We start from the raw sequence: 27,601 nt of genomic DNA, 5'->3' as shown, positions 1-27,601 counted from the left end.
TTTGATTAGTTTCCATACATTGCTGGAAACTGTAGTTGGCCATTGCTTCCTTCCTAGGCTGAGAAGTTAAGACTGGCCCAAGGGCAACCAGCGGGCTTCATGCCTAAGGCAGCCTTCGAACTCACGGTCTCCGGATTTTATCCCGATGCTTTCCAGGGGTCTTCAAACTAGGCCCTTTTGTGACTTGTGGACTTCAACTCCCAGAATTCCTCAGCCAGCCATGCTGGCTGAGGAATTCTGGGAGTTGAAGTCCACAAGTCACAAAAGGGCCAAGTTTGAAGACCCCTGCTTTAACCACTACAGTACTGTGCACCAAATTCCCAAATACCCACTAGGGGGTGATAAAGCGCAGCCTAGAAGTCGAATTGCTGCTGGAGACGCGATGAAGCGTTTCGTCCTCCTTGCCGCTGGGTGACGCACGGTCGTCCTATTGGCAGAAGAAAACAAATCTGAACCCGGAAAGAGTAGTAATAATTTTGACCACGGAAATATATTTCTCACGGCCGCTTTGCCGAAGAAGCGTCTGCGAGAAGCAAGTGGGGAGGATGAACGCCCCTCCGGCCTTCGAGTCTTTTTTACTCTTCGAAGGGGAGAAAAAGTCAGTGGGAGAGGGAAAAGGGACGGAGGGGAGGCAGCCAAAATCGACCCTCCTGGTTAAGGAGAGCGGGGGAAGGACTGTGCTGGTACACGTGTCTCCAACCCCCTGCATGGGAGGGTTTTGGGGATGGGGGAAAAGCAGATGGAGCAGGACGGCTATTCGTGATGCCTGGAACTCCTGGAAGAAAGGTTTTCTTCGTTTATTTAAAGAAGTTGGAGGCGGCTCGCATCAACCGCCTAGCCCAGGGGTAGGCAACCTCGGCTCTTTTATGACTCATGGACTTCAACTCCCAGAATTCCTGAGCCAGCTATGCTGGCTCAGGAATTCTGGGAGTTGAAGTCCATGAGTCATAAAAGAGCCGAGGTTGCCTACCCCTGGCCTAGCCCTAGAGGGGGAGTTTTTGCCAGAAGAAGCCCTCGGCTTTACTTTTTGGACATTTCTAAGTTAAATTCATCAAGATCTTGAAAAATCAACGCCTGTGAAATACACTTATGCTAGATGAAAAAGCACCTTTGGGACGCTCATGCTAGATTTTGGACAAAGGTCTCAGTTGATCTCATCTCTTGTTGACTTCAGGAGTGCCTCTTCAAACAATACAGATATTTTGCCATTGAATACTAATCGGGTCCAACCCCATTTATTTATTTATTTTTTTGTGAGCAGATAAGCTTAGTTTATCGGGTTGGACCCGATTAGGATTTGGACACAAGATTATTTTAGGGTTATTGGTTAATCTGCATATGCTGCCACCTGACTAAACATACTGGGCTTCGAAAACACATATCCAAATCCTAAGAGCTCACCAACCTATTCACGGGCATACTGCCTCTTGGAGATTTGCATGTGTAATTATTAATCCATATTTATTTCATTCCTTTTTTCATCCATAATGAGCTCTAGTTTCCACCTCTGCACATATTAAAGCAACTGAGTTGGAAGATCGTTTAAATACAATTTATTAGAGTACTTTGACAGAGAGGGGGTGGTCTCTGTGAAATAGGAGAAAGCAAGAGGAACGCTGGGGCAAATCCTTGGAATACATTTTATACTTAGTAGAGCAGAAAGAAATACAAAAGAAAAGTTGTTTGGATGGAATCATCCAATCCCAATTGCATCAGAAAGATGGGACAGTTTGCTGAATATCCCATAATATTAAGCCATGATAATTTGAGCATTGTTTTAAAAGTAGGGGAAAAAAAGTTAGCATGGGAAAAGATGTTACAATCTCTTTGAGTCTGTTGTAAAAAGATACAGTTGCAGTCAGTTCAGATAGTACATAAAATGAATATCCCTTTGTTACCTCTGCCTGAGAAAGTTCTTATCTTGCCCTTAAAAAGTTACAGAAATTTCGTTTCTAAGGCAGAAACCTCCTGCATTCCATTCTACATTATAAGGTTATGATCAAATATAAAAAGCAAAAGAAAATACAGTACAACAAAACACAACTTATAGTTGTGTGACCCTCAGCTTCTCGATGTGATATTTTTCTCATTTCTTTTGTTATATATTTGGCAGTATTCCAGTTTTGTAAAGGTATCTGTTTTGTGTGTTTTGGTTTATAATTTGTGCATTATAGCTTGATGTGTGCTGATTGATTTTTACTAGGTTTTAGGACTTGCTGGATTTTGTTTCTCCCCAGATAAACATGTGGATTGACTTTCTCTTAAGGCAATTTCCTATGCACTAAAGATTATAGCTTTTAGCTAATTAAAATACTTTCTAGTAGGAAATTGGGGTAGAAATATTGTAAACAAACTTACATCTTTACCTCCAAGCACAGTATCTATTATTTTCTCTGTTATCTTTATTTTAAAAAGAGCCATTATGATATAGTGATTAAAATATTGGAGACCCAGATTCTAATCCCCACTGATCCATGAAGGTTTGCTGGGAGCCAGTTCCTCTTTCTTAGCCCAGTCTATCACAGAAGCAAGGTTGCAGAGAAAATTGGAAGAAGGAATGCATGGACCCGTCCTAAAAAATGGCAGTGATTGAAAAAATTGAAAAATAGATATGTATCTAACGAATAAAAGATTTTTGACAGCTGTAAATGCTGCTTCCACTCTGAAATGGCTTTGTAAAACAGCTTAAACTTTGTGTCAAGGTAGCTTTATGTATTTATAGTAAAGAGAGGGTTGGAATTAGGTTTTCCATTGAATACAAGGGACGCGGTGGCTCAGTGGGAAGGTAACAGCGTTCCGTGCACCTTTGGCGTCTAGTCATGCCGGCCACATGATCACGGAGACGTCCTCGGACAAGCGCTGGCTCTTCGGCTTTGAAACGGAGATGAGCACCGGCCCCTAGAGTTGGAAACAGCACGCATGTGCGGGGGAACCTTTACCTTTACCTTAGCTTTATGTATTTATAGTAAAGAGAGCGTAGGAATTAGGTTTTCCATTGAAAAGGACCACGTTTAATTTGTCTATGCAGGTTTTTAAGAGTTCCTATCAGAATCCTTGAAAGTTGTGATCTGTTATCGTGAACTATTTCATGGATTAGTTAGGCTGGATTAACAATCTAGAATTACATAAAACAGTTGTAACATTGTTGCATGATTATAAGAGAAGACTGCACAAGCTGGTGTTAATATGACCCGCTCCCTTTTTTTCCCCCTCCTGGTCTTTCTCATTGAAGGATTACAATAAATAAGGACACAAAGGTGCCAAATGCTTGTCTGTTTACAATCAACAAAGAAGATCACACTCTTGGGAATATAATTAAGTCGTGAGTAGCAATGATTCTTGTTCTTACAAAATGATGAGTTGATTTAAGAATACAATTAAATTGGTCAACTGCCAAGAAAACGCAGAAAAAATAGTGACGTTTTCAGTTTCCCTACCAAATTTACTTGTAAAATCCCAGAACATATACAGACCATGTGGAGGTGGTGTAGTTTAAATCTACAACACAGTGAAGGACATATATATATATATTTAAACTTCCCCTTTGCTTAATTTCCTTTTCTGAATTCTCTGTTCCACAATATGCTAAAACTTTCTTGTTTAATCATCTCTGAATATAACCTTATTGGTTGGTTTTTATTGTTTCTCTTTTCTAATGGATTTTTTCCCCCTGAAATTTTGTAGAACCTTGTAAATTATTGGGGTCTTTCAGTACTGGTAGGTTCTTTTCCTAATGATTGGATGGAGCTTTTTTGGGTACAAGAGAGTCAGTGCTCAGTGCAAACATACACACAGTGTATGTAATATGTAGAAAAGAGAATTGCCATTGATCATAGCTACCAAAACAGAAACTTTTTTTTCTAATTGTTAAAAATGAGCAACAAGAAACATTCTCTTTACATTCTTATTGTATAGTTCCAACACCTGTCTTGGAAATGAACCACTAGGTTGATTGGCCCTTAGTCATCCAGCATCAGAGTTATAATTTTAACAATAAAAGTTTGTTTGTTTTCCCCAGGCAATTGTTGAAAGATCCTCAAGTGTTATTTGCAGGATACAAAGTCCCCCATCCCCTTGAACATAAAATAATCATTCGTGTTCAGACAACCCCCGATTACAGCCCCCAAGAAGCTTTTACCAATGCAATCACAGATCTCATCAGTGAGCTCTCTCTCCTTGAGGAGAGATTCCGGGTAAGTCAGCAGATCCTAACAATCACATGATTTGGGGGGCAAAGGGCTGCTTGCCAAAGGCAGAATGATAAAACCTAAAGCTACGTCTATGAATTAGGTGAGATATTTCAGCTCTGTTAAATACTTCAGTTTCATTGGGTGCTTCAATTATGCAGCTTCCCTTATAGCAAGATGGATTTTGGTGCTGAAAATTGAAATTTGACATTGAGGCAGGTTAACCCTCCTGAGGAGGGAGAATCTGGGAATTATCACCCATAAGATATTTAAGTATGTAGTTGTTAAGAGAATAAGAAAGCAAGAAAATTGCCTGTTAATATTTTTCGATCTGAGTAGGCTCCAAGATCCATTATCTATTCCCACCTCTAATACGTGAGTTCTGGGGAATAAAGTCACATAGTTGTCAAACATCATCAAAAATCAATGTGTGGATCTTCTGTGGCAGAGAGTTTTATATTCTCATTACCCTAACTGAAAATGTCCTTTGTGACATTTCCATCAAATTGTGTTCCTAATAGTAATGGGGCTTGCCATTGAATAATTAGGTACAGAGAAAGAGAGATGGCATTTTAAGCAGCTGTGTTGACTTTTCAGTGGCTTGGTTTTCTGCCAAGAATAAGAAAAGTAGTATAAGAAAATGTTGCACCTTCTTTGATAATTTCACCAATGTGCCATTAAAGATGGTGGATAAATGACTTGAGTTATTTGTAAAAAAAAAAAATAAAGGTGGGATATAAATAAATAAATGCATTCGGTCTGGTTAGGTTTAGCTCATGTGTTTTGAAGTTCAGATAGACTTGGGATAATGGCTGTTCCTTTCTGCAACAAGAGAAACTTTCCTTATTACTTTTATAATCAGACCTTAAATAAAATTGTCAAGATTTTTATTTATTTTTACTTTTCAGTTACCATGTGTTTTATTTTTTTCCTCTTAGGTTGCCATCAAAGACAAACAAGAAGGAATTGAGTAGTAGTTACCTTTATCAAATATATTTGTAAATAAAATCCATTTTTCAGTGTAGTAGTCTACAAGAAATGTATTTATGATCACTTTGCTACTTCATAACCTCTAAGAAATTTCAATATAGGTCTTTTACATGAAAGTTCAAGTTGGCTTATGTGATGGCTAATAAAGTATACTTTTAATTGTTGCTCTCTTTTGAAGTGATTCATACCTTCAGCAAAAACATGATAAAATAGTTGTTGAAATTCCCTCCTCTAACGTAAAACTGACATTAATATACAGTGTGCTTTCCGTTTCAGTTAGAAATACCTCTTGATTTTCTTTTGGATGCATAGCTGTTTTTACTCTGCTTCCTCAAAATGTGCCTTGGTATAATTTACCTTGCCTTTATGTTAAGATACTTTTTTTAAATTATGCAGGCAAACTGTATGTCTATACAACATCCTACTGAAGTTTTAACTAAAGAATGAGGGAGTTTTCAGTTTCAATACTGGCAGAGAAATAACTCTTGAATTAAATCCTATATTGTTTTAAGTGGTTGAAAAAAGGAAGTATTCTAATTGCCTCCATCATGTACTCTAGTTTGCTGAACATCTTTTAAAATGTAGCATTCTATACTACATGCAGTACCAGAGATTCACTCTTCATGCAACTCTGAATTGAATGAGGCTTAGGATTTTTTTCCCTTCTATTGCTGGCTCAAGTTTATGTACATTTAATTCTTGCACTTGCCACTTTCCTTTCTGTTGAAGGAAGGCAACACTTAGAAGAAAATGGTGATTGCTGAGGGGAAATGTAGCTACTCAGAACCCTTCCCCACAAGAAAAATCACCCAGTCATCCAAATTAAACAGCTACATTGAATATAAGGTGCCCTTCTCCAGTTTAGATAGCAGTACTGATTGTGTTCTGCAAATGAGGGCAGAATGACAAAATATTCCATCACTTTTTAAAAAAAAATGTTGGTGGTTTAGCCTCCTTTCTTGGTAGCCACTTCAAGTTAAAAAAAAAAGTTGATTCAATATGCTTTCCCAGGGACATATTTTCTGAGCCTCAGGGTATCCCCAGAGGCAATTGTATATATCAGGAAGGAGTAGGGAATGCATTGCAGAAAAAACTGTTATTTCCTAAGAGTAGGCCAAGTAGACAAAAGTTAATTACGCCAAGACTCAGATTATGAAGAATTAATTAGGAACTTAAAATTTTACTTATGTCCTCACCTTATGAAATAATAGTTTTACTCAAGGAGGTTCTCGTGTTTATCCCTTTTTGCAGTTTGAACTAAGGGGAATCTTTCTTTATGGCACTTGCCAGAATGAAATTATCCTTGTACGTGCCAGTCCATGCTACTTTACAATTAAATCATGAGCATTTCTTTTCACTGAGTTCAACAGTCTTGCCTGCACAGTGGAAACTTGGATAGGTAGCTTTCCCCAAGATCCTTCAAGACAGGGGCTTAAGTAAATATATTTAACATATTTTTTAAAAAGTGCTTCAATTATGTTGTATCAAGTTTTATTAAATACTGTCCTATAAAACAAATACACTTAAGACACCAATAAAGCAAAGTCACAGTTAAGAGATGTCGGCATTGGCAACATCATATAGTTCCAGCCAATACCTTTGGTTGTTTTTCTTGCATTGAGATATATATATATCTATATATATGAATTTCATCCCACCAATGCCCGTGCCTATCCCTATCCCACCCTGATTATTCTCAGAACAGTCACAAATACTGCACTACTGAAATGTGGTTGAAAAAATGGGGTTGCTCCTGGGTTGCCAACACAGCTAGACTTTCTTCCATATTGCGGCAATGTTGACATCTGTCAGCGCAACTAGATATGTGAAAGTGGGATCTGTGACCACATTATTCACCAAGACATCTGTCAGCAACTCGCCATTTGCCTTCAATTCCGGCCACTTTAGAATCTGTGGGAAAAAAGAGTGAATTTATCCAGAAACTCACGAGATTCACAAAATTATTTTAGTGCACTATAAAAAATTCAGGACATCAGCTATGCAATTTTAAAGCATATTCTCTATCTGTAAACTGCTTACAGAGGACAGTGTAGTGTTATCCAGTTTAAATAAGCCTTGCAAAAAAATTTGCCCACTTGGATGGTTCTCAAAACTTTCTCCTTTTGTTTTTGGGGAATTTCTCTGAGCCAGAATATGCCATTTGATGGATTAATGCAATTTTAGCTACAGAAAGATTCACACAAAGCAAGCCAAGCCAATTAATATGCAGGAAATATTGGTGTATTCCTCTCCCCCAAGTCCTCTGTAAAAAAGTCTGACGGAAAATTAATGTAAAGCTAAATAATAAAACATAACACCAGATCATAATACTTAAAAGGCCAATGAAGGAATCAAGAGCATACAAAACTCAGTAATGCTACAGATCTGGTAGAATAAGGATTTCTGTTTTCATATAGGTTCCCTGGGGCAGAGAGTGTCCTAAACTGAATAAATAAGATGCTTTCCTCCATCTTTGCCAATTGTATTTCTGATGGAGTAAGAAACAGAATCTCCTTTCCCGGCTAGAACGGATTAAGCTAGCCTTGAGGGATCTGAATTGTTAACTATTGTAAGAATATTTATATTTGGCAAATCAATTACAGTATATGACTCTTGTTCTGCTACTGAGTTCCGAGTCTCATCCTTCTAATTTGTAATTCTGAAGGATATCTTTTTGGACCTTTTATCCTTGCCTTTTACACATTTTCTTTAAAATTGCAATGGATATTTCTCAAAAGCTAAGAGAGTTTTCTCTATATTAATCCTGACAATTTTATATGTATGGGCACATAAAAGTTTGTCAATTTCCGCACGTTGGCTGGGGAATTCAGGGAGTTGAAGGCCACACATCTTAAAGCTAATAAGGTTGACAAACACTGTTCTTAATTTAACCTGAAATATATCCCTGTTCTGAGATCTTCTCATACCTGTCCCTCTGTCAGGTGCAAAGAATCAGGACTAACTTAAGAATCAGGACTTAACTTAAGTTCCACTTAAGAGGTATTGCTCATGCCTATGTACAAGAATCTACTCAATTGATGGTCAGCACTAAATTGGTGCTAGTTATGACTCAACAGAATTCAAGGAGGTGGGTTGGATTTGGAATGTTTGTAGACATAATGATTCTAGGCTGAGAGCTCTCTTGACTCCGCCTCAGGTTCTGCCTTTTCTTCTCCTATACCCTCTAATTCATCGGAAGAAGCTGTACAGGATCATTCTTTCAGCTAAATGAAGTATAGCACACTACTGTAGATAAATGTTGCTGCTTTGGGTTGGCAGGATCAGCAGCTGATGAAGCGTGAATGTTAGGACTGTTGGCTAAGGAGATAAAGCCTACTACTGAGACAGGGAGGTCATGATTAGTACAAGTTTAAATAATGCAATATTATTTTAGTGCACATTGTAAATCGATGCCAGGTTGTGTTTGATGTGACCCTAATTTCAATTAATGCAAGGCTAGCTACGTGTGCAATGATCGTTCAGCAACCATTTGACGATGCTAAATGAATGGAGATTATAACTGGTCCTCAGAGTTCAGGCCACCCAGCATCTCTATGGTCACATGATTATGATCTGTGCTTGACAATCAGGTCACACGTAATGACTGATTGCAGTGCCCCAGGATCATGCAATCTCTATTGAGGACCTACCTGCTGGCTTCCCCAGAAAGTCAAACAGGAAGCCAGTAGGGAAGGTCGCAAGTCACTGGGGTAAGTCTTCCCCACCCATGTGCTCTTCCCTAACCCTAACCCTTTCACACTTGTGCCATACCAGCCATTTGCACACACCTTTTCCACCCTCCCTGGGCCTCTATATGCCTTCCTTATACCCCCTTCCAGCCTGCAGCAGCCACTTACCTACCAGCACCCTGCTTACAAACTAACTTGATTGTAAAAACCTGACATGAAGTTGCCTTGTTTAACAACCATGGGATTCAGTTAATGAAATCAGGATTGCAAGAATTGCTATTGTTGGACTTCTGGTTTGCGCGGTAGTGACTGGTTGCGGGCTTGCGGATTCTCTGCACCCCTGAGGCTAATTTCGCCCTGCCAGGGGAACCTAAATGGGTCTAAGTCGCCCCACAGAGGCGACGAAGAAAGAAGGGTGCTCCAGCAATTTTGGAACGGCAGCGGCCGTTCTGTTCGACTTGGGGAAAGCCTTCTAACCCGACAGGAGAAATGCATCGTATTGCATCAACCAGCCCAAGCTACTGGCAACTGAAGTCCAAAAACACTAACCAGCACAGCTGCGAACAGCGTGCTTGAGGAATTCGATCTTCTCTTTTCTATTTTATATTTAATTTCCTGGAAAAGATCCCCAAGAAGCAAAATACCTCCAAAAGGGAAGGAGGGGGATTTCTGGCCCACCCTTATACTAACGGAAGCAGCAAATTAATCTTTTTGTGGAGGATCAAAATGTATGGAAGTGAAATAAATATAAAACCTGAAACTTAAAACTTAAATCTGGATACATCTAAAATTATTTGAATGGTTAAGACTCTCATTCCAAAAAAAATGTTCATTTTGGAAATTGAAAAACAAATAGTTGCTGATACCTAGTGGCAGATGAAGACTATGACAGCTATGACTTTAATATAAAACTTGGCAAAATCTGGGAAAAGCTAATCTGTGTTTGTGACCTTCAAAGCTTTAACAACAAAGAAAAGCTATGACAAAAAAAGACAATAATCTGGGCTGTAGACAAAGAATTATGAATTTCAGAAATCTTTTTTGAACTATTTGGATTACAAATATCTATCTAATTGGGACTCTAAAGCTATTTGCAGAGAAAAGAGGAAGAGAAAAGTCAAATTCTTGGCTATCATGGATCAGAGACATGTATAAAGAACATATCAAGAAAACATAAATTCTTCACAGGAGGATATATATAGTATACTGCAACTAATTCAAACAACAATGACTTTAAACCACAAAGAAATGCAAAACTTTGAAAATATAAATCAATCTATTTCCAAGTTAACTCTGCAACAAAAAAATTCCCAGAACAGAAAAGGAGCAGATAAAACAGATAAATGGATATAGAATTGAGAACAGAGACTTAAAGATGGAACTTAACAAAACAAGGAAACATCATTTAATCCTAGTGGAAAAAAAATCACAAGAATTGGAAAAATCAACTTATCCCTTAAGACTACAAAATGAAGCTAAGGACAAGAAAACAGATTGGATAAAATGGACTGTAGAGATGTCAGGAACATCGGAGAGAAAGGAAATGATAAGAGAAGCGGATAGAAAGAAAAAAAAGATTTTCAACAACCATGGAAAGGCAGAAGTACAAAGACACTTCTCCTGATTTACTTTTTATATCTACAGCAACATTTACGAACATACGGAAAAAACTTTTGATTCAGCAAAATACATTGATTAAGAAAGACATTGGGCAAAAGAAAAAGACTAAAGTGGAAACTAAGAAAATAGATGATGGGACTTGCCAGAGAGAATACTTAAAAAAGAAACATTTGTTTGAATATGGTTAAAACAGTCAAAAAGCTTTGGAATATATATGTCACTCTAAGAGGGATGAATTCCCTAAATATAATATAGTATGCTTTTTTCCCTTTTTTGTTCTTTTCCTTGATATGAGTAATATAAAAAAGTTGAAATGATTTTTTAGAAATTTAAATGTGATTGAATTTAAGAAAATTATAATGGATAAAAAAATGTTTTGAAAAAGAGTTAAAGGACTAGATGACTAGATGTATTAAATGGAATGTTTAAAGATTAAACATATTTTTAATTATGGTTAAAAAGAAGAAATTTAGGAAATAAATACATATTAGCTTAGGAGGGATATATATTTTAAGTAGTACGTTATTTTTTATTTTTCTTTACTCTTGCTTTTCTTTTTTTCTACTGTTTTATCTATTCCTTAAGAAATGTAAAAGTGTGAGATGGTTCATGTGGAAAAATAGAATTAAATTCTTAAATGTAATTAATTTTTCAGGAAATCTTAACCAGTAAGAATATCTAGAATTTGGTAGGAGAAACAAATTAAAATAAGGACTGTAACAGGATCTATGATAAGGCAACGAGAATGACTGGATAGAAAAGAAATATTATATTGATGTGATTATTATTTTTAGGACTATTGGAGAAAAATATGTATTTAATTGTTATCTATCAAAACAGTAAGAATTGTATTAATTCAGTGATTTTGGAAAAAGAGGAAATCAACTAAAACTATTATGTGGATTATGGATTATAGAAATCAATTGTTAGTGATTGTTTTACAAATGTAACCCAGACAACACACTGTTCACCAATTGTTAAGTGATTTATGTTTTTTTTTAAAATCAATAGAATATATTACAAAAAAAATTGCTATTGTTAAGGAATGCCATCATGTTTTACGACCTCATTGCTTAGCAATGGATATTTCGATCCAAATTGCTGTCATAAGTTGAGGCTTACCTGTATGCTCTTAAAATGTTAAGTTTATAAATTTAATTTATAAATTCAACAAATAAATAAATAAAATGTAAGCTGCCCAGACCATTTTGGCATTGGTTAGCCTCAAAATCAAATAAATGAAATAAAAACATTTGTTTGTTATTACAACTCAAGTCAACCAACATTAGATTATTGTGACCTAGACTCTATATCCTTGAATACCTGGGAAGGCCCTATTCGCTCAGTTGGACAATCTTCCTTGGTGGCACAAAGAGCTGACAAATGGTTGCTGAGGTCATACATCCAGATGCTTCCTTGCTCATCACCACAGAACACATATTCTTCTGCTGCAAAAGTGAAACAAGTATCACCAAACTGTTCAAATGCTTCTAGGCCAGGCTTGAATTCCCTATCTGAAACTCATATTGCTGGGAGTTCCTTCTCAGTTCACTTACCAGCATCTACCCCACCTACCAATTATATCCTTCCTCCACCTCTCCCCCAAGGCTTGTCTGAGCTCCTGGCACGTTGGGGATTGAAACCAGAGAACTAACAACATCTACTTCCCAAAGGTAAGCCCAGGGCTTTTTTTGTCATAGAACGCTCAGAACGGAATTCCGGCACCTTTTTTGGATGGAACCTTGTAAGGGTGGGCAAGGCAGGTTGTATGACCTGTGTGAGTTCCGGCACCTTTTTCTTTTACAAAAAAAGCACTAGGTAAGCCTATATTAATCTGGAACTGCAGCATTTCATAAAATAGGACACACTGATGACCATCTGTTACTACTTAATAGCATTCCCAAATTGCCAGCCCAACTGTTCAAACTAATCTGAAGGGACAACAGAAGCAATAGCAGCTATAATAGACTAAAATAGTGGCAGAAGACATGTTTGCTCCAGAGACTTGAATGGAACTATATCCATGGCTATTCAGACATGATACCAGCACTTACTTGGGCATGTGCTGAGAGTGAGGTAAGGAAGATCTGTTGAAGACCATTCGAGTTCAGCCAGAATGACAGCCTGCACTGTCCTCCGCCCACCTTTGCCTTGTTTGAAAGAGCGACTCCAGCTCCAGAGGTTTATAGATGCTCGCTTTGAACTCTTGGTAACTGAAGAGGAAAAAGAAAAAACTAGTACCCTTGCTAAACAATGGGTATGCTGCTAGATCAGCATTACTTCCTACTGTTTAAGGCAATTGCCATTAAGGCAATTATCACGGCAGCTCAATCAATAGCATCACAAGCATTTATTTTCTGGCAATTATGGTGTGATCTTAGAATAAAGCCCCTAATAATACAGTGATACCCATAAGCTCATAACTTACAACACATCCTGTACAATACCTCTCACATCAATTAAGTTAATTCAGTGGATTTGGTCCAATGGGCATATAGCAGTGTTTTCCAACTTTGGGAATTTCCAGGAGTGTGGACATCAACTCCCAGAACTCCATGACTACTGATGACAATTCTGGGAGTTGAAGTCTACACTCCTAGAAATTCCTAAGGTTGGGGAACCCTGGTGTATAGCATAAAATAATAGGTTCCTGTTAGGTATCATTTATTCTAAATTAAAACATACCAAGATAGAAGAGTTCTAATGGATAGTAAGGACTTTAGAATTTTCTGTGTTTGGACTAAGGATGAAACACCCTGGAAAAAACCCCATGCAAGCCTGGTTTAGACAAAGCCTCCTTATTCTCTCTATAAAAACACCGAAAACTGTAACATTTCCCTTCTCTATTGTTTATCTTTGTAAATGTAGATGTGGGAGTCAGCATTCTGACTTTACACTCAAGGTCAGGAGCTCAAGAGGGAATACTAATCTCTTAAGTTTTTCCATTTCATCCTCTTCCACCCTGTTTTCTAAATGTGCATGTTAAACCAAAAGATATTTTGAGAATATTGTTATTGTTTTGCCTGGGACCAGTTTTTTGTATAAATTAATCATGCAAAAAAGAAAGGATGCTCTAATAAATTTCCCTAATTTACTTAGACATATCATAATGCTTATTTCTTACCCACAATGTCTTCATTCAGAAAAGCTAGGCCATCCACCCGGTGAGAAGATGTGTCATTCCCTTCATCATCTGGGAATTGAAATTCAACTTCAAAAGCTCTGAAATGTCAAAGAATAAAATAAAGAACCAATCTATTGAGCAATTATTGTAATTTTAACCTATAGTAATCAAATGCTCTAATATTAAAGATATTGGTTTTAATCCTTTATAACAGGTGGACATCTTCAAAATAGGCTGTAGTTGTTTGCACTGTAAATCTTGACAGTACTGGGACCACAGTTCAGTGGTTGAACACTGGATCAATCCATGAATCTCTAACTAGATAAACCATTAATTTAAATGAAGAAAAAGACTTGAAGAACCGCTGACAGAAAAACAGTAGAAAACTGGAAACATTCATATGACATTAGCATTTCTGGAGAATCGTTTTTGCATGTAAGGAGAATTTAGAAATCATTAAATTTGGCATAACTAACTACAAGTCAGAATTATATTGTAACTGGTTTTCCGTTCAGAGCCCAAGCCAATATTACTTATTTTTTCCAACTCCAATTTTAAAATCCAATTTCAGTTTTAACCTCTCTTTTTTATTTTTGCCTTTTAAAAAATATTTTGCTCAGCTAAAACATCCTGTAAAGGGCAGTTTGATATCAAAGAAATCCCTTATCAAAAAAAATTGCCGTTTATACAGAATGGACAAAAAAGGTGTACTTTTCCTTTGATAAATTACCTGAATTACAACCACTAAACACTGGGGGGGAAAATGCTCCATAGCAAACAATGGGTCCACTTTATGGCTGCCACGTTTGCTTAACAACTGTCACAGAAAAGGTCATGAGATCAGGTTTGGTCATGTAATAACAGGTTTTATGACTGTCAACTTATTACTACAATTGTCAGGCTCAATTACAGTTGTAATTCAAGGACTATTTGTAATTTATCTTTCCAATATGCGGCATGAGCTGATTACATGCGATAAAATTGGTATCAACTTTTAGCAGCCCACAGAAAAAGACACCATCTACTCACCTGTTTTTCTGTGGCTTATCATCAAGTCTAATATCCCAGGCAAAGCAGCCTTGTTCACAACCAGCCACCAAGAACCGATCCGGGCAAGAGGGCACTAGGGCAATACGTAAAGGTGTGGAAATGGTCTCCAGTACCATCAGCTGCCTGACAAATGAAACAAGTTTCAGTTCTTCTATTAATGCAAACATCCCTTTGCAGATGTGAAAGTTGGAATCCTGTATCATTTACCTTTCCTTGAAATTATAATCACAGTCTGGAATCCCAATATCCCATGCACATATTTTTTTGTCATAGGAGGCAGCTGTTCGGAGACAGAGAAGAGACAGGAAGAAGAGATGTAATGAAATAAAAAATATAGGCTTCCAAATAACAAATTAGAAAAACTTGTCTTCATAACAAATTAGACCTATCTCCTTCAAACTCAGAACACCAAAATATTGCAGCTGGTTCCAAAGAGAACATGAGATTTAGCTTGTTATCTTTGTATTCACAGACCAAACAAGGCAGCCTGCTCTTTCCTTGACTCAAAAAAGATGGACTTCTGAGAAGAAATGAGTGATTGGAGAGGATAAAAGGGTCTTACTGAAAAGGTGCGTTTCACAGGTTGGACTAAAGCAAGCAGTAGCAATGGGTTTCTTGTGAGCCTTGATTTCTCCATAACAATAATCAGCAGTCACATGAATTAGCTTTACGATTCCTCTTCTCCCAGCAGCCGCCAAAACATTGTGCTTTTTCTTTCTCCCATCACTTGTTACCATTGTCAGAGTTGTCCATGTGACAGTGTAAAACTCCTGGTGAAAAAGGCAAGGTATCGGGTGAGCAAGAAGCCATGCATGACTAGAAGTTTGGGTGGACTTGGATAAAAACGATCAAGGGCACCAAACAATCCTTTTCATAATAGTTTGTGAAAAATTGCCTTTACAATGATTAAAAAAACTAAACCGAAAAGAAAAAGAAAAAATAGAAGTACTGGAAAAAGAAAAAGAAAGCAAACTAAGAATTACTAAAGGAAAAGAAATATATAAATAAATGATTTCTCCCTTCATAACACATATAAATAATTTTAGTACATTATCTTCTCTTAAAATACTGTGCAATAAATAATTTCTTTTTCCCACATCTTATCTCTTTATAACCATTTCAGTCCTGGTATAATGTTGATCGTTAATCCCCTTAAATATTGTCCTAGAACTTGATTTCTTTTCCTTTTTACTTTGTCCCATCCCACAAAGGTCTTCAAAGCTTTAACCAGACTCTTTTCCAAATCCAATATAGGAAAATTATCCTGACTTGTATATCCAGGTATCTCTTGGTTTGTTATATGTATATTCCTTTTAATTTTAAAGATATCAGGTGTAGGTGCACTGCAGCATCTTTTTCCATTTCATTCTTGTAGAAATCCACTTTCAACTCAGCCTCAGTCTTGTCACGGAGAACTTGCTTCTTCAACAATGTCTTTCTAACATAGTCTAAAGGCAGACACTCCATTGTTCAAAAACATCCTTTAATATGTCCAATGTTAAAATAGTTTTATTAGTTCTATAACTGTATCTTTATTCCATTTGTAACTTTCCAGAAGTAAAGTTCCAACCACCCTTTTGCTGTTTATTAAAAATATTTTTTTAAAAAAATCCTTAATTTAAACATCTCTCACTAAGTATTGAAGGAAACTTATCTAATGTTTTTAGACATGTCTATGCAAAGAAAGGTTCCTAACAGTTGAAGCAGTTAACAAGAAATTTCTGAAAATGATTAGAAAATGAAGTATGTGAATTTAGTAACCTTTCAAAGCCATCAGCCATCATTTGAGCAAGATGGTTATTCCCTCATCACCCAGAGCTCTAAACTCTCCAAAGACTGCTATTTTGCAGTCTCTTCCCAAGGAGCAACTATCTGGACTGGAGCACTTGTGGCTGATTACAAGTCCTCTCCTCATCCAGAGAGGAATTAAGAAGAGCCAGTCTACTTGCCAATTCTTTACTCTGCCATTGTCCACCTTTAGTGGAACTATCTTCAGTTTACTATTTTTTCCCCTGTAAGTCCAAACATTCTAACTTACATACAAACCTGTTAAAAACTGCACTGAATTTATAAGGGGAAGGCATCACAGTTTACTTGCTCTTTCTTTTTAAAGTTGCTCCTAGATCATCTGTCAGCCATGAACTTCTCCAGGAGAGAATATCAAAACAGGTGAAAACATCATAGTGCCAATATGTGATATACTGTGTATTTGTGCCAAGAGGTGGAACAAAAGTCGTATTTTTGTGATGACATTGCCATATGTGCATTGTTTTTTGGTGATCATTCATTCATTCATTTGCAAATATTATGCTGCTACTGATAGTTGCTCCAAGTCCTACTAAATCTGCCATTTGAATGTGGCACTAGATGCAGAGACTAAGCAGAGGTGTAAAAAATTTTTTTTTCCTCTTTCAGCTCATGCGTCTTTTCTTGTTTTAACTGCTATCTTTTTTATAAATCTGTCACTGTTCAAAGTCATATTTCATGGGATTGGCAGATATTTAAATATAATAAAATAAAATAAATTTTTAAAATGAGATTTATGAGGTTTGACAGGTTTCAACTATGTTAGCCATCAGGAAATCTTTGAAGGGTTGTTCTTGCTGGCACTGGGCATAAAATAAGTTTGTCCTACAAAGTATAGTACATGTTAGTGTGCCTGATTCTATGTCTTGCTGATTTCTGATTGTTTTGTTATTAGGAATATTTAAATTGTTTATTGCTACATGACATCTGAAATTACAGGTTGAGTTAGATAGCCTTAAAAATCTTTTAAAGAAATAAAAAGGCCACTTTTATTTTTCACTGTACTGATTTTAGTGCATGTTCATTTCATACCAAGCACATCTAACAACAACAAAAATCTAATAGGCTTCATTCTCGTAGAAGAAATGAGCTCTTTCCTGTCAACTTCATCCTTGTGGTCTGAGACTAAGGCTTGAGAAGAAAATCCACCACTAAACTTCCAGTTCTACCTCAAGAGCTATGCTTTTCTACCACAAGAAACCAGAATTGTTGAACACATCATTGAGATGCTTGGTTTCAATTCTAAAATTATGGTTAATATGAGCCACAATGTGCTGCAATGTTGATTATTCATTCACCTAAAGCTAAACATCTAAAATGGTAAGCACATTATGAGATGGCAGTGTATATTACATTTTAATTAATTAATGTAAGATTTAATGATAAACAACAACAAAAAATGTTTTCCTCGTGATTTTAAGGAGTTTAAAATACTGAGCATTAATAATCCTCAGGGGTCGGTTCTCTCGCCCCTCCTGTTCAACATCTATATGAAGCCGCTGGATGAGATCATTCGTGGTTTCGGGGTGGGGTATCACCAGTACGCTGATGATACCCAACTTTTTCTTTCCACCCCGAACTAACCCAGCGATGCCCTCGCCGTGATGTCCCGTTGCCTGGAGGCGGTCCAGGTCTGGATGGGGAGAAACAGGCTTCGTCTCAATCCCGCCAAGACTGAGTGGCTGTGCATATCGGCATCTCGGGTTAACCAGACTATTCCATCTCTAACGATGGGGGGTGAGGTGTTACCCCCTGTTGATAGGGCTCGCAACTTGGGCGTCCTCTTGGATTCACGACTCAATTTTGAAGACCATATAGGAGCCGTGACCAGGGGGGCTTTTGCCCAGGTTCGCCTGGTGCGCCAGTTGCGACCCTCTCTGGACCGAGATGCCCTACGCACAGTCACTCATGCGCTCGTGACCTCCCATTTAGACTACTGCAACGCTCTCTACATGGGGCTGCCCTTGAGGACCACTCGGAGGCTTCAGCTGGTGCAGAATGCGGCCGCGCGAGTTATGATGGGGGTTTCCCGATACTTCCATGTAACACCTCTACTCCACGAGCTGCATTGGCTCCCGGTTGCCCTCCGGGTGAGATTCAAGGTGCTAGTGATGACCTATAAAGCCCTAAATGGCTTGGGTCCGGGATATCTGAGGGAACACCTGCTGCCGGCATCAAGCTCCCTTCGTCCAGTGCGCTCCCACAGGGAGGGTCTTCTCAGGGTGCCACCGGTAAGAGACTGCCGGCAGACGACATCCAGGGATAGGGCCTTCTCGGTGGGTGCGCCTGTCCTTTGGAACCAGCTGCCAGTGGAGCTTAGGACTGCCCCCGACCTCCGTTCATTCCGCCGGGACCTGAAAACCTGGCTCTTCGAGCTCTCTGGCCCAGGCTGAGAATTTTAATTTTAGTTTTAATTTTAATTTTAACTGGGGTTTTACTTATGCAGGGACGAATATAATTTTTTAATCTGTTTTTAACTTTTGTATTTTTGTTTTTAATCACCCTGTAAACCGCCCTGAGTCCTTCGGGAAAGGGCGGTATATAAATGTAATAAAATAAAATAAATAAATAAATAAAATAAATCCTGAAAACAAATTAAATTTTCTCATTATAATTTAGCAGAATCCTGCCACTCTTATGATGACTTCGCCTGACAAATTTCAATTTAACAGAAAGATTTATAGTTATAGAATTCAGGTATTTTGAAGAACAGACTTCAACACAGAACCAGTATTAAGTTATGGGATGCATCAGGAGACATCACTGCACAATGTCCCACTAAATAAAGCCAGAAAGTCAAGAGCAATTGTGTTTCCCTTACCTCCCCTGTCACTTTGTACTTTTTCAAAACAATGCCTGTTTCACAGTCAACCAAACAAACAGAATCTCCGCCACAGGTAGCTGCTGTCCTAGAGGAGCTCACCACAGGATCTGAAAGATAAAAGCACAATGACTGTAATCCTGTTGACATCATAAGCCTCCTGTTTTCATTTGACTAGACATTCAATTGCTGTAGAAGTGAAACAGGTATTTAAATACTGTACTTACAATGTACTGTATATTCCATATGTTTTATCTATATAATATTTTTGTAAGTGTGAATCAAGGATTACTAGACTCAAGTTAGTAGACCACAGTTTCTTCTTTATACAAGTAGATTTGCTTAACGACTGCCCTGTTTAGTGACCATCTGAAGGTATGACAGCACTAAAAAAAGTAACTTTATAACCAGTCCTCACATTTACAACCGACACAGCATCTCCTTGGTCACATGATTCAAGTGCTTTGTAACAAGTATGCATTTACGACTGTCATGGTGTGCCATTTTCAAATAGTTGCCCTTTACATGCTTCACAACCAGCTTTTGACAAGCACAGTCAATAGAGAAGCTCACAGTGAAATCACAAGTCATAGTCAGATGATAACTCATTTAATGACTGTTGTTTAGCAATGGAGTTGCCAATCCCAATTGTGGTCATTAAGTGAGACTACCTGTACTGCAAGAGTAAATTTCCCCAGACAAGCCCGATACACTTTTAAACATACTGTATAACAGTAGGATAAAGCCCTTTGCAAAAAGACTTTAAGTCCTCATTCTCTCCTGTCTATGCATTTTAAATTAAGAATGGGCACAGCATGATCACCACATGTTAAAATTGGAACTTCTTTACTACTGGTATATTTTGAATCATGAGTGTAATGAAAATAACAGCTCCTGTATTATTAGTCACATTCATATTTGTAATATAAATAAGCAACTTGCTGGAAAAAAGCAAACACATAAAAATATGGAACAACGTGCATAAAAAGTCAGAAACACAAGAAGAATGTGAGTTCCTGCAGAACACTGTCATCAGATGTATTGACTGGCATTTTTCTTCTAGGACAGCACAGGCCACTTAAGCATGCTTACCTTTTCTCGTCCCACAATCTAGTGGTGGCTCAAAAACACAGGCCCATAACTGAGTCTTGAAGTCATCCCTGTTGTTGGCCTTACTGTGACACTGCAGAAAATGGACTGGTTCCAGGGTGATTGTCTCCTGTAAGAAGACAGAAAGCTTTGAACACAAAATGTCCCATTGTACAAGGAACAGAACAAAGGTTATTGGATGGAGTTAAAATCTACAGCCAGGTTTTAAAATCAAGCTCTTTAAAGTATCCCTTTGCCAAATCATTATATAAGTATCTAACTGACTCTCAGTTTATATACTGTATATATCTTTGACAGTAGAAGGAAATGTGTTACCTCGCATTCCAAATCCTTCACTGGGGTGCTGCAAACATCCTCCTCTTCCTCTTTGTGCTCTTCGTTCTGCTGAGTGACCTTTTTGTGTCTTTGTCCTTTTGGAAGCCGCCCTCCATTCCGATGGGCTCCATCAGGATCCGGAGGGGTCTGGGATTCCTTGGCCTGTGGGCGAGAGGCTCTTGTGGCCTCAGAACTGCGCTCATCCTGCAAGCGGCTAAGCTTCTTGGGGCTGGGTGATGCTTCTTCCTTGGAGCTGCTTTGGGAATGGGATCTCTTGCTCTTTGCTCTTCCTTTGGAACGAGCCCCTTTCCTTTTGCTGGGAGTTACTTGGCCCTATGGAAAACAAAGATCAGCAACGTTCAACATAATGTTGTCAAAGTAATCTCAATTGTGCAACAGAAATTTGCCTGGATTTCTGCTTAGATCTACAATGTCCCCAATAAGATGAACATTATTCTCACGTCTGAGAGAGCACCATCCACTGATACCTTTCCCACACAAATCAATGGAAAATAATCCACTAGTCTATTGCAGTATGCTGTACATGAGGCTAGCCTCGAAAAGTATCCAGAAGTTTCAGATGATATAGAATGCGGCTGCACAGGCAATCTGTATGTAAAATCTTTACCACACAAACTGGATTGGGGGCCAGGTTTACTTCTGGGTCCAGTTCAAGGTGTTAGTTATGACCTTTAAAGCCCTATGCGGCATGGGCCAGGTTGTCTTTAGAACTATCTTTGTTCCATTATATCTACCTGTCCCATCCAGTGAGGCAAGTTTAACTGACAAGTTAAAAAAATCCAACTGGGGGATCCAGGAAGAGAGCCTTCTCTGCCATTATCCCCAGTCTGTAGAACATCCTCCCCTTGGAGGTGAGGGGGCTCCATTTTCCTGGCCTTCCACAAAGGAGTAAAAACATGGCTCTGCGGCTTTATTGAGGGCTTGCATAGGAGTCCACACTTGTGAGGTTGGTTAGTACTCAAAAAATCCTTCCCCCTGCCTTTTAGCTAACTTTCACAGATTCTTAATTCATTCTTGCCTTTTTAAATTTTATACATTGTCTTTATGATTTGATATTTTATCTGTACTTGCCCAGAGTCTCTCTGTGAGGGAGATGGGTGGTTTTAAAATTTGATAAATAAATAATAAAATCCTATGGATCCAATCTGAGTCAGTCACCAGGACCAGAGGTTTTGACCTCTGAGCTTTCGGACACATGCTGGAGCCCCCATCCTTAGGGAGCCTCTCTCTAGCCATTCCATTTTGGTGTAAAATTCCATTTTGGTGATTGCAAAACTATTTCTCTTACAAAGCACTGAACAAAGAGTGCTACGCCTTCGTCCCAAAATGAATCCTCCATGCTAAAGTATGCACAAAGTCCTTTCCTGGCATAAGACATGCAGATTAGCTTCACTTACTGCATTAAGCCATGTTTTCTAACAGAGTGGTTCAGCATAATGTGTGAAGCAATATTTCCCAACAGTATTTCCCTGTGTTTGATGGGGATTGCTTTCTGAATGATGGAAATATTATTAAAAGTGGGGATACTTTATTGTACTGCTTGCATTGGGCAAAAATGATTTAAATGGTTCATGGACAGGAAATCTCCCAAATTCTGTATCAGTTCCATTTGAGGCAATATATTCTCATCTAGAACCAGGGCTTTTTTTCTCATAGAACGCTCAGAACGGAGTTCCGGCACCTTTTTTGGATGGAACCTTGTAGGGTAGGCAAGGCGGGTTGTATGAAATGTGTGAGTTCCTGCACCTTTTTCTTTTACAAAAAAAGCACTGTCTAGAACTAATAATGGAAGACTCTGAATTTGACTGAGGTGGACCTTCAAAGAAATCTCTTGAGTTCAGACCTTAGCAGTAACTTTATTGTCAGCATCCGTGGTATTTTTTTTAATTTCTTCTTTCTCTTTTTCTCCCTCCTCTTCTTTCTCCTCTTCCTCCTCCTCCTCCTCCTCCTCTGGGTCCTCCATTGATTCTGCTGCTTCTGCAGCAGGCTTATGTTCCTCATTAATCAAGGAAGTCAGGAATTCCTCAGCAATCATTTTCACCTACAATAAAAGAATACAGACTTGTCAAATTGTTATCATAGGAAAGGAATTTAGAACAATGCCTCTCAACCTCAACAACTTTAAGTTGTATCACTGCTAATCATCCAAGCTGGTTCAATCAAGCTGAGAATTACACATTCAGTGCCCTCTTTTTTTCCAAATGTCACCTGCTGACCAAAATTCTACATTACAATCCACATGACAAGACTGCAAACAATTCATAGTCTGAACTTACCCTCCAACGTGTAAAATCGCTGAGCGAGCTGGGACCATATGCTACATGAGCTTGTGCAGACTTGATGAACTTTTTTCTAATTGGCTTCAGTTGTTCAGGAGACAGTGTTTTAGACATCTGGTTCCGAAAATTTTTCCCCCAATGAGCAGAGACCTAGAAAAAAGGGAGAACTATAATGAAGTGACCTGGGAAGCCATGCATGGTCCTATACAATACTTTCCATGGTACAATATTAGAGATTTTTAGCTAACACTCTATTCAAACTGTCCAGCAGATGAGGTAACAAGAAAGAAATAGATAGGAGCATCCACTTAAAAAAATAAATTAAGACAGCAACTATAACCATATGATCAAGATTCCCTTTTTCCTAAATGTGCATTGTGGATGTTCCATATCTTAAAATGTAATGGGCTTTCAATCATACAGTTGTAGGCATCATTTTGACTTTATTGACTTCATCCATAGATACCCCAGAAAATAGGACTTTTTCTAGCTCCATATTAATCTAATGCAGGGGTCCCCAACCCCCTGTCCATGGACCAGTACTGGACTGTGGCTTGCCAGCAACTGGGCCGCACAAACAAGCAGGATGCAGGCAGCACACAAAACCATGCCCTTCGGGTCCACGGAAAAACCTCTCTCCATGGAACCGGTCCCGGGTACCCAAAAGGTTGGGGACCTCTGATCTAATGTTTGCCTTCCTATCTTTTAACCAATAGTTCTTTTTTAAAAAAATATCCCTCTATTGAATTTCAGAATTGATAAAATAAAGAATAGAAAGTTACGAAAAAAGAAAAGCATGAAAAAGAGTTAAAAATTTAACAAAATATACAAAAAAGTAATAAAACTTTTACTATAAAATAGAAAAAGCTCAACTTCCAATTTCTTCAGTACAGATATAAATAAATAATAACGTCTTGCTCTAAGTTTAAACAAAAATAAAAGCATAACATGTAAAGCATACATAACAAACAAAAGCAATAACAATGCATAATGTTTCTGTAAAAAAAAGATTTAGTCATCAAATCCCAAAATCAGGGTTTTATTTCTATTCTTTTCAAGGAAGAAGTCCCAAAGTGGTTTCCAAATGGAAATAAAGCTAGACAAATTTTTGTTTTTCATCAAAGTAGTTAATTTTGCCATCTCAGCCAGATGTATTGCTTTTGTGTGGCAAAGTTTCTATAACATTTTCCCAAACATTGTTATTGTATTTTGATTATAAAAGCAATTGATATCCTAAGAATAAAACTATTCAAATAAATAATAATAATATAGACCCACTAAGCAAATCAGTCACTAAATCAATCAATCACAATTAACTGTTTATAAAATCCATTAATTCATTTCATATTTCTTTGGCACCTTCTTATTTCAATGTTGAAACATTGTATTTTAGATCTGTTAATGGAAAAATTAGAATATTTTTCCAAATAAATAAATTTGCATACAAGAGAGGGAGAAATACGCTCAGAGGCACTTGTGGAAGGTAGCCAGATGAAATAGCAACTAGAACAGGCACTTTCGTGCAAGCTCTTCTTCCTTCTTGTCACAAATTTTGGTTCTGGATTTATCACTGATGTCAGATGATGAAAACTACACAAACACTTTTCATAGATTTGAACTTGCTGTCCTCTTATCAGAGTAAGATTTAAGGTAGTCTGCTTTAATAAAATCACATCTACCAGCCAACATTTTCTTAACAGTCATGAGAACAAGTGAATTAAGCTGCAATTCTAATTCTTACTAACATTCACTCAGTTTTACAGTACTGGTTAAAATTTATATCTAAATAGATATGCAAAAGAATTATGTTGTTAGTTGCATAAACACAGCAAATAAAAATGAGACACCAAAAGCAGTCAACCTGTTTCTTATCCTTCCAGCATGCTTCCAGCTTTTTATAGGCATGGAAAGAAAATGGAAGTTGCTCATTTATTTTATACATATTTCTAATCAGCGATGTTCTTGCATAAGAAAGTCAAAGCTATAGTTCAGTTTTGCAAAACTGATGAGTAAAATATTTATCTAAATCTAAACTATTATATCACTTTTTCAACTAAAAAGCTTCAAGGTTTTATAAAAAAAAGAAATCACTTTCATTTCACTAATTTCTTCTAACATCTTTTAAAATTCTCTACATTTTTTGATTATTAAGAAATTATTATTATTTCGGCACTTACTCTATTAGTCAGCTCTCGGCTGTTGACGACTCTCACATGATTGGCCAGCTTGGTGATGTCTTTGCCATTCAACTGACGGAGATTTTGCAAAAGAAATATTACCTTATAATCATCACTGGGCTAGAGAGAAAAAGAGTAGCCTTGTCTTTAAAAAAATTATTGAAAGCAAAATCTTCATGTGGTAAGCTCCTACAATCCAATTCAGCCCAACACTGCCATCTATTGCTGTCTGGAGCATCTTAGATTTAGCATCCTGAATTTACAATCACCCAATTAATCTGAATTGATTAATTATTTAGTAAAGAAATTTTAGGATTTTAAGAAGGTAGGGTCAATCTAAAAGAAGATGGTTTAAAAAGCTCTCCTCCATGCAGATTTCTGTTTCAATGATATTTTTTTTCCTACAGAATTCAAAGAGCCTCCTGAACCGCGAGATTGGCAGCAAATAAATTTGATAAATAAAAATGAAAAATAACAAAATGGACCAAAATCTGTCAGAACTTGTTTCTATCAAACGTTTATATATATTATCTATTTAAATGTATACACATTTAATGTCTACTCATTTGATGAGTATAAAAGGCTCTCGGGTTAGCTAGTGGCAGATATTGCAAAACTTTCTCTGAAAGATTCTCCGTTTTTTTAAAGAACAAATATAGCAACTTGTCTTATAAAATGGTAAATGTATGTAGTTGTTTAAACTGTTTTAACTTCATTTACATGCTGAAATCAGTAAATAATATTTCCCAAAAATGAGTTAATGGATTTTGAGAAGGCTGGAAATGGACATTTCAACCCTTCTCTTTGAAGCAGTGCGGGTGGTCTACTTTTTGCCTTAACTTAGACATATATTTAGAGGCAATTTGTTGTTGTTAGCTGCGAAGTCGTGTCCGACACATCGCGACCCTATGGACAACGTTCCTCCAGGCCTTCCTGTCCTCTACCATCTTCTGGAGTCCATTTAAGATCACGCCTACTGCTTCGGTGACTCCATCCAGCCACCTCATTCTCTGTTGTCCCCTTCTTCTCTTGCCCTCAATCTTTCCCAGCATTAGGCTCTTCTCCAGTGAGTCCTTCCTTCTCATTAGGTGGCCGAAGTATTTGAGTTTTAGCTTTAGGATCTGGCCTTCTAAAGAGCAGTCAGGGTCGATCTCCTCTAGGACTGACCGGTTTGATCACCTTGTAGTCCAAGGGACTCGCAGGAGTCTTCTCCAGCACCACAGTTCAAAGGCCTCAATTCTTTGGTGCTCAGCCTTTTTTATGGTCCAACTTTCACTGCCATACATTGCAACTGGGAAGACCATAGCCTTGACTATACGCACTTTTGTTGACAGGGTGATGTCAATGCTTTTTAGTTAGAGGCAATGCATCTGAGCAAATGGAACTGAAAGTCAGTTAGGACTGAGTTAAACTTGCATTTAAAGATCTGTATTTTCAGGCAATGCATATATTTTTATATGTTTGAAATCAAATATACTAGATCCCCATTCTTGCTTTCTTTACATTTTGAGCTACAATTATGTAATGTTATGGCAAGACTGTTATGAATAATGATGAGTAACTGCAGCATCAAATTACCTTAAATGAACCATAATGTTCACTGAGGATATATGACAAGACTAGAGAATGTTCAACAGCCCCCAAATGAGCAGAATTTACTTTGCTCTGGGACATGAAGATATTACAATTTTTGCTCTTACTGCAACTCTTTGGCTGTAAGAGGACAGCAGTGCTCCAAGAAGTAGTTGCAAGGCCTAGAACTTCTATTGGCTGCCAGATATACTCACTGTCAGGTATACATTGTTGGTATAGGTGAGCTCCTCCAGCTGTGGAAACTGCTGCAAGGTTGTCACATCTTCCAAGTGATTGTTGTTACAATTTAGGATGCGGAGGTTTGGCAAACTGAGATTGTCAGGAAGCCGTTCTAAGAGATTGTCAGAGAGATCAAGTTCCTGGAGATGGCGGAGATGAGAGAATAACTGTGGCTCCAAATCTTCTGTAGTTATTTGCAACTTGGACAGGCTGGAGGGGGGGAAAAATTCCATATATTATTGAGGTCCATCCCATCCACATTTTGGAACATTCTATGTTTTATGTTAAAAATCCAAAGACCAGAAACATCAGGCTCTCTGAGATAAGCTTTATTTAATGACCTTAATTGGGACCAGAAATGCCAGAGCAGTCATGATGACTTCCAACAGGATTTTCACAGTGATCATTAAGCTAGAACTACATAGGTTGTTAAGCAAGGACTTTACATAACTGCATTTCACAACCTCCTGCCAGCTTCCCCATTGACTTTGCTTGTCAGAAGCTGGCAGGGAAGGTCACAAATAGTGATCATGTTACCACAGGATGCTGCAACATTTGGAAATGCAGGCCAGTCACCAAGTGCTCAAATCCTGTGACCAT

At 37.8% G+C, this 27,601-nt stretch overlaps 2 protein-coding genes across 4 annotated transcripts in view; one reads left to right on the top strand and one right to left on the bottom strand.

The window, feature by feature from the left end:
- Positions 1-475: 475 nt before the first annotated feature.
- Positions 476-5,341, top strand: LOC310650783 (DNA-directed RNA polymerase II subunit RPB11). Its single transcript, XM_083379515.1, has 4 exons — positions 476-598; positions 3,233-3,322; positions 4,019-4,193; positions 5,126-5,341. The coding sequence occupies exons 1-4, from the start codon at positions 546-548 to the stop codon at positions 5,159-5,161; spliced, it is 354 nt and encodes a 117-aa protein (XP_083235641.1). The 5' UTR covers positions 476-545; the 3' UTR covers positions 5,162-5,341.
- Positions 5,342-6,626: 1,285 nt separating this feature from the next.
- LRWD1 (leucine rich repeats and WD repeat domain containing 1) overlaps positions 6,627-27,601 on the bottom strand; it is a 58,646-nt gene continuing 37,671 nt past the window's right edge. For 2 of the 3 annotated variants that reach the window (XM_083350658.1, XM_083350659.1), the window contains 14 exons: positions 26,977-27,211; positions 25,190-25,309; positions 23,010-23,162; positions 22,577-22,774; positions 20,713-21,045; positions 20,380-20,506; positions 19,288-19,397; positions 15,223-15,430; positions 14,868-14,940; positions 14,640-14,783; positions 13,611-13,708; positions 12,541-12,699; positions 11,810-11,934; positions 6,628-7,088 (listed from right to left, as the gene is read on the bottom strand). In XM_083350658.1, the coding sequence (XP_083206784.1) occupies positions 6,948-7,088; positions 11,810-11,934; positions 12,541-12,699; positions 13,611-13,708; positions 14,640-14,783; positions 14,868-14,940; positions 15,223-15,430; positions 19,288-19,397; positions 20,380-20,506; positions 20,713-21,045; positions 22,577-22,774; positions 23,010-23,162; positions 25,190-25,309; positions 26,977-27,211 (2,224 nt within the window). In that variant the 3' untranslated portion in view covers positions 6,628-6,947. Of the gene's footprint in view, positions 7,089-11,809; positions 11,935-12,540; positions 12,700-13,610; positions 13,709-14,639; positions 14,784-14,867; positions 14,941-15,222; positions 15,431-19,287; positions 19,398-20,379; positions 20,507-20,712; positions 21,046-22,576; positions 22,775-23,009; positions 23,163-25,189; positions 25,310-26,976; positions 27,212-27,601 lie in introns of all 3 variants that reach the window. The other variant, XM_083350657.1, reaches the window with a different exon arrangement.

The sequence above is a fragment of the Vipera ursinii genome, assembly GCF_947247035.1.
Source record: "Vipera ursinii genome assembly, chromosome: 1".
Lineage (NCBI taxonomy): Eukaryota > Metazoa > Chordata > Lepidosauria > Squamata > Viperidae > Vipera > Vipera ursinii.
Note: the sequence above shows the minus strand (reverse complement) of the source record. Positions and strands in the feature narration are given on the sequence as shown.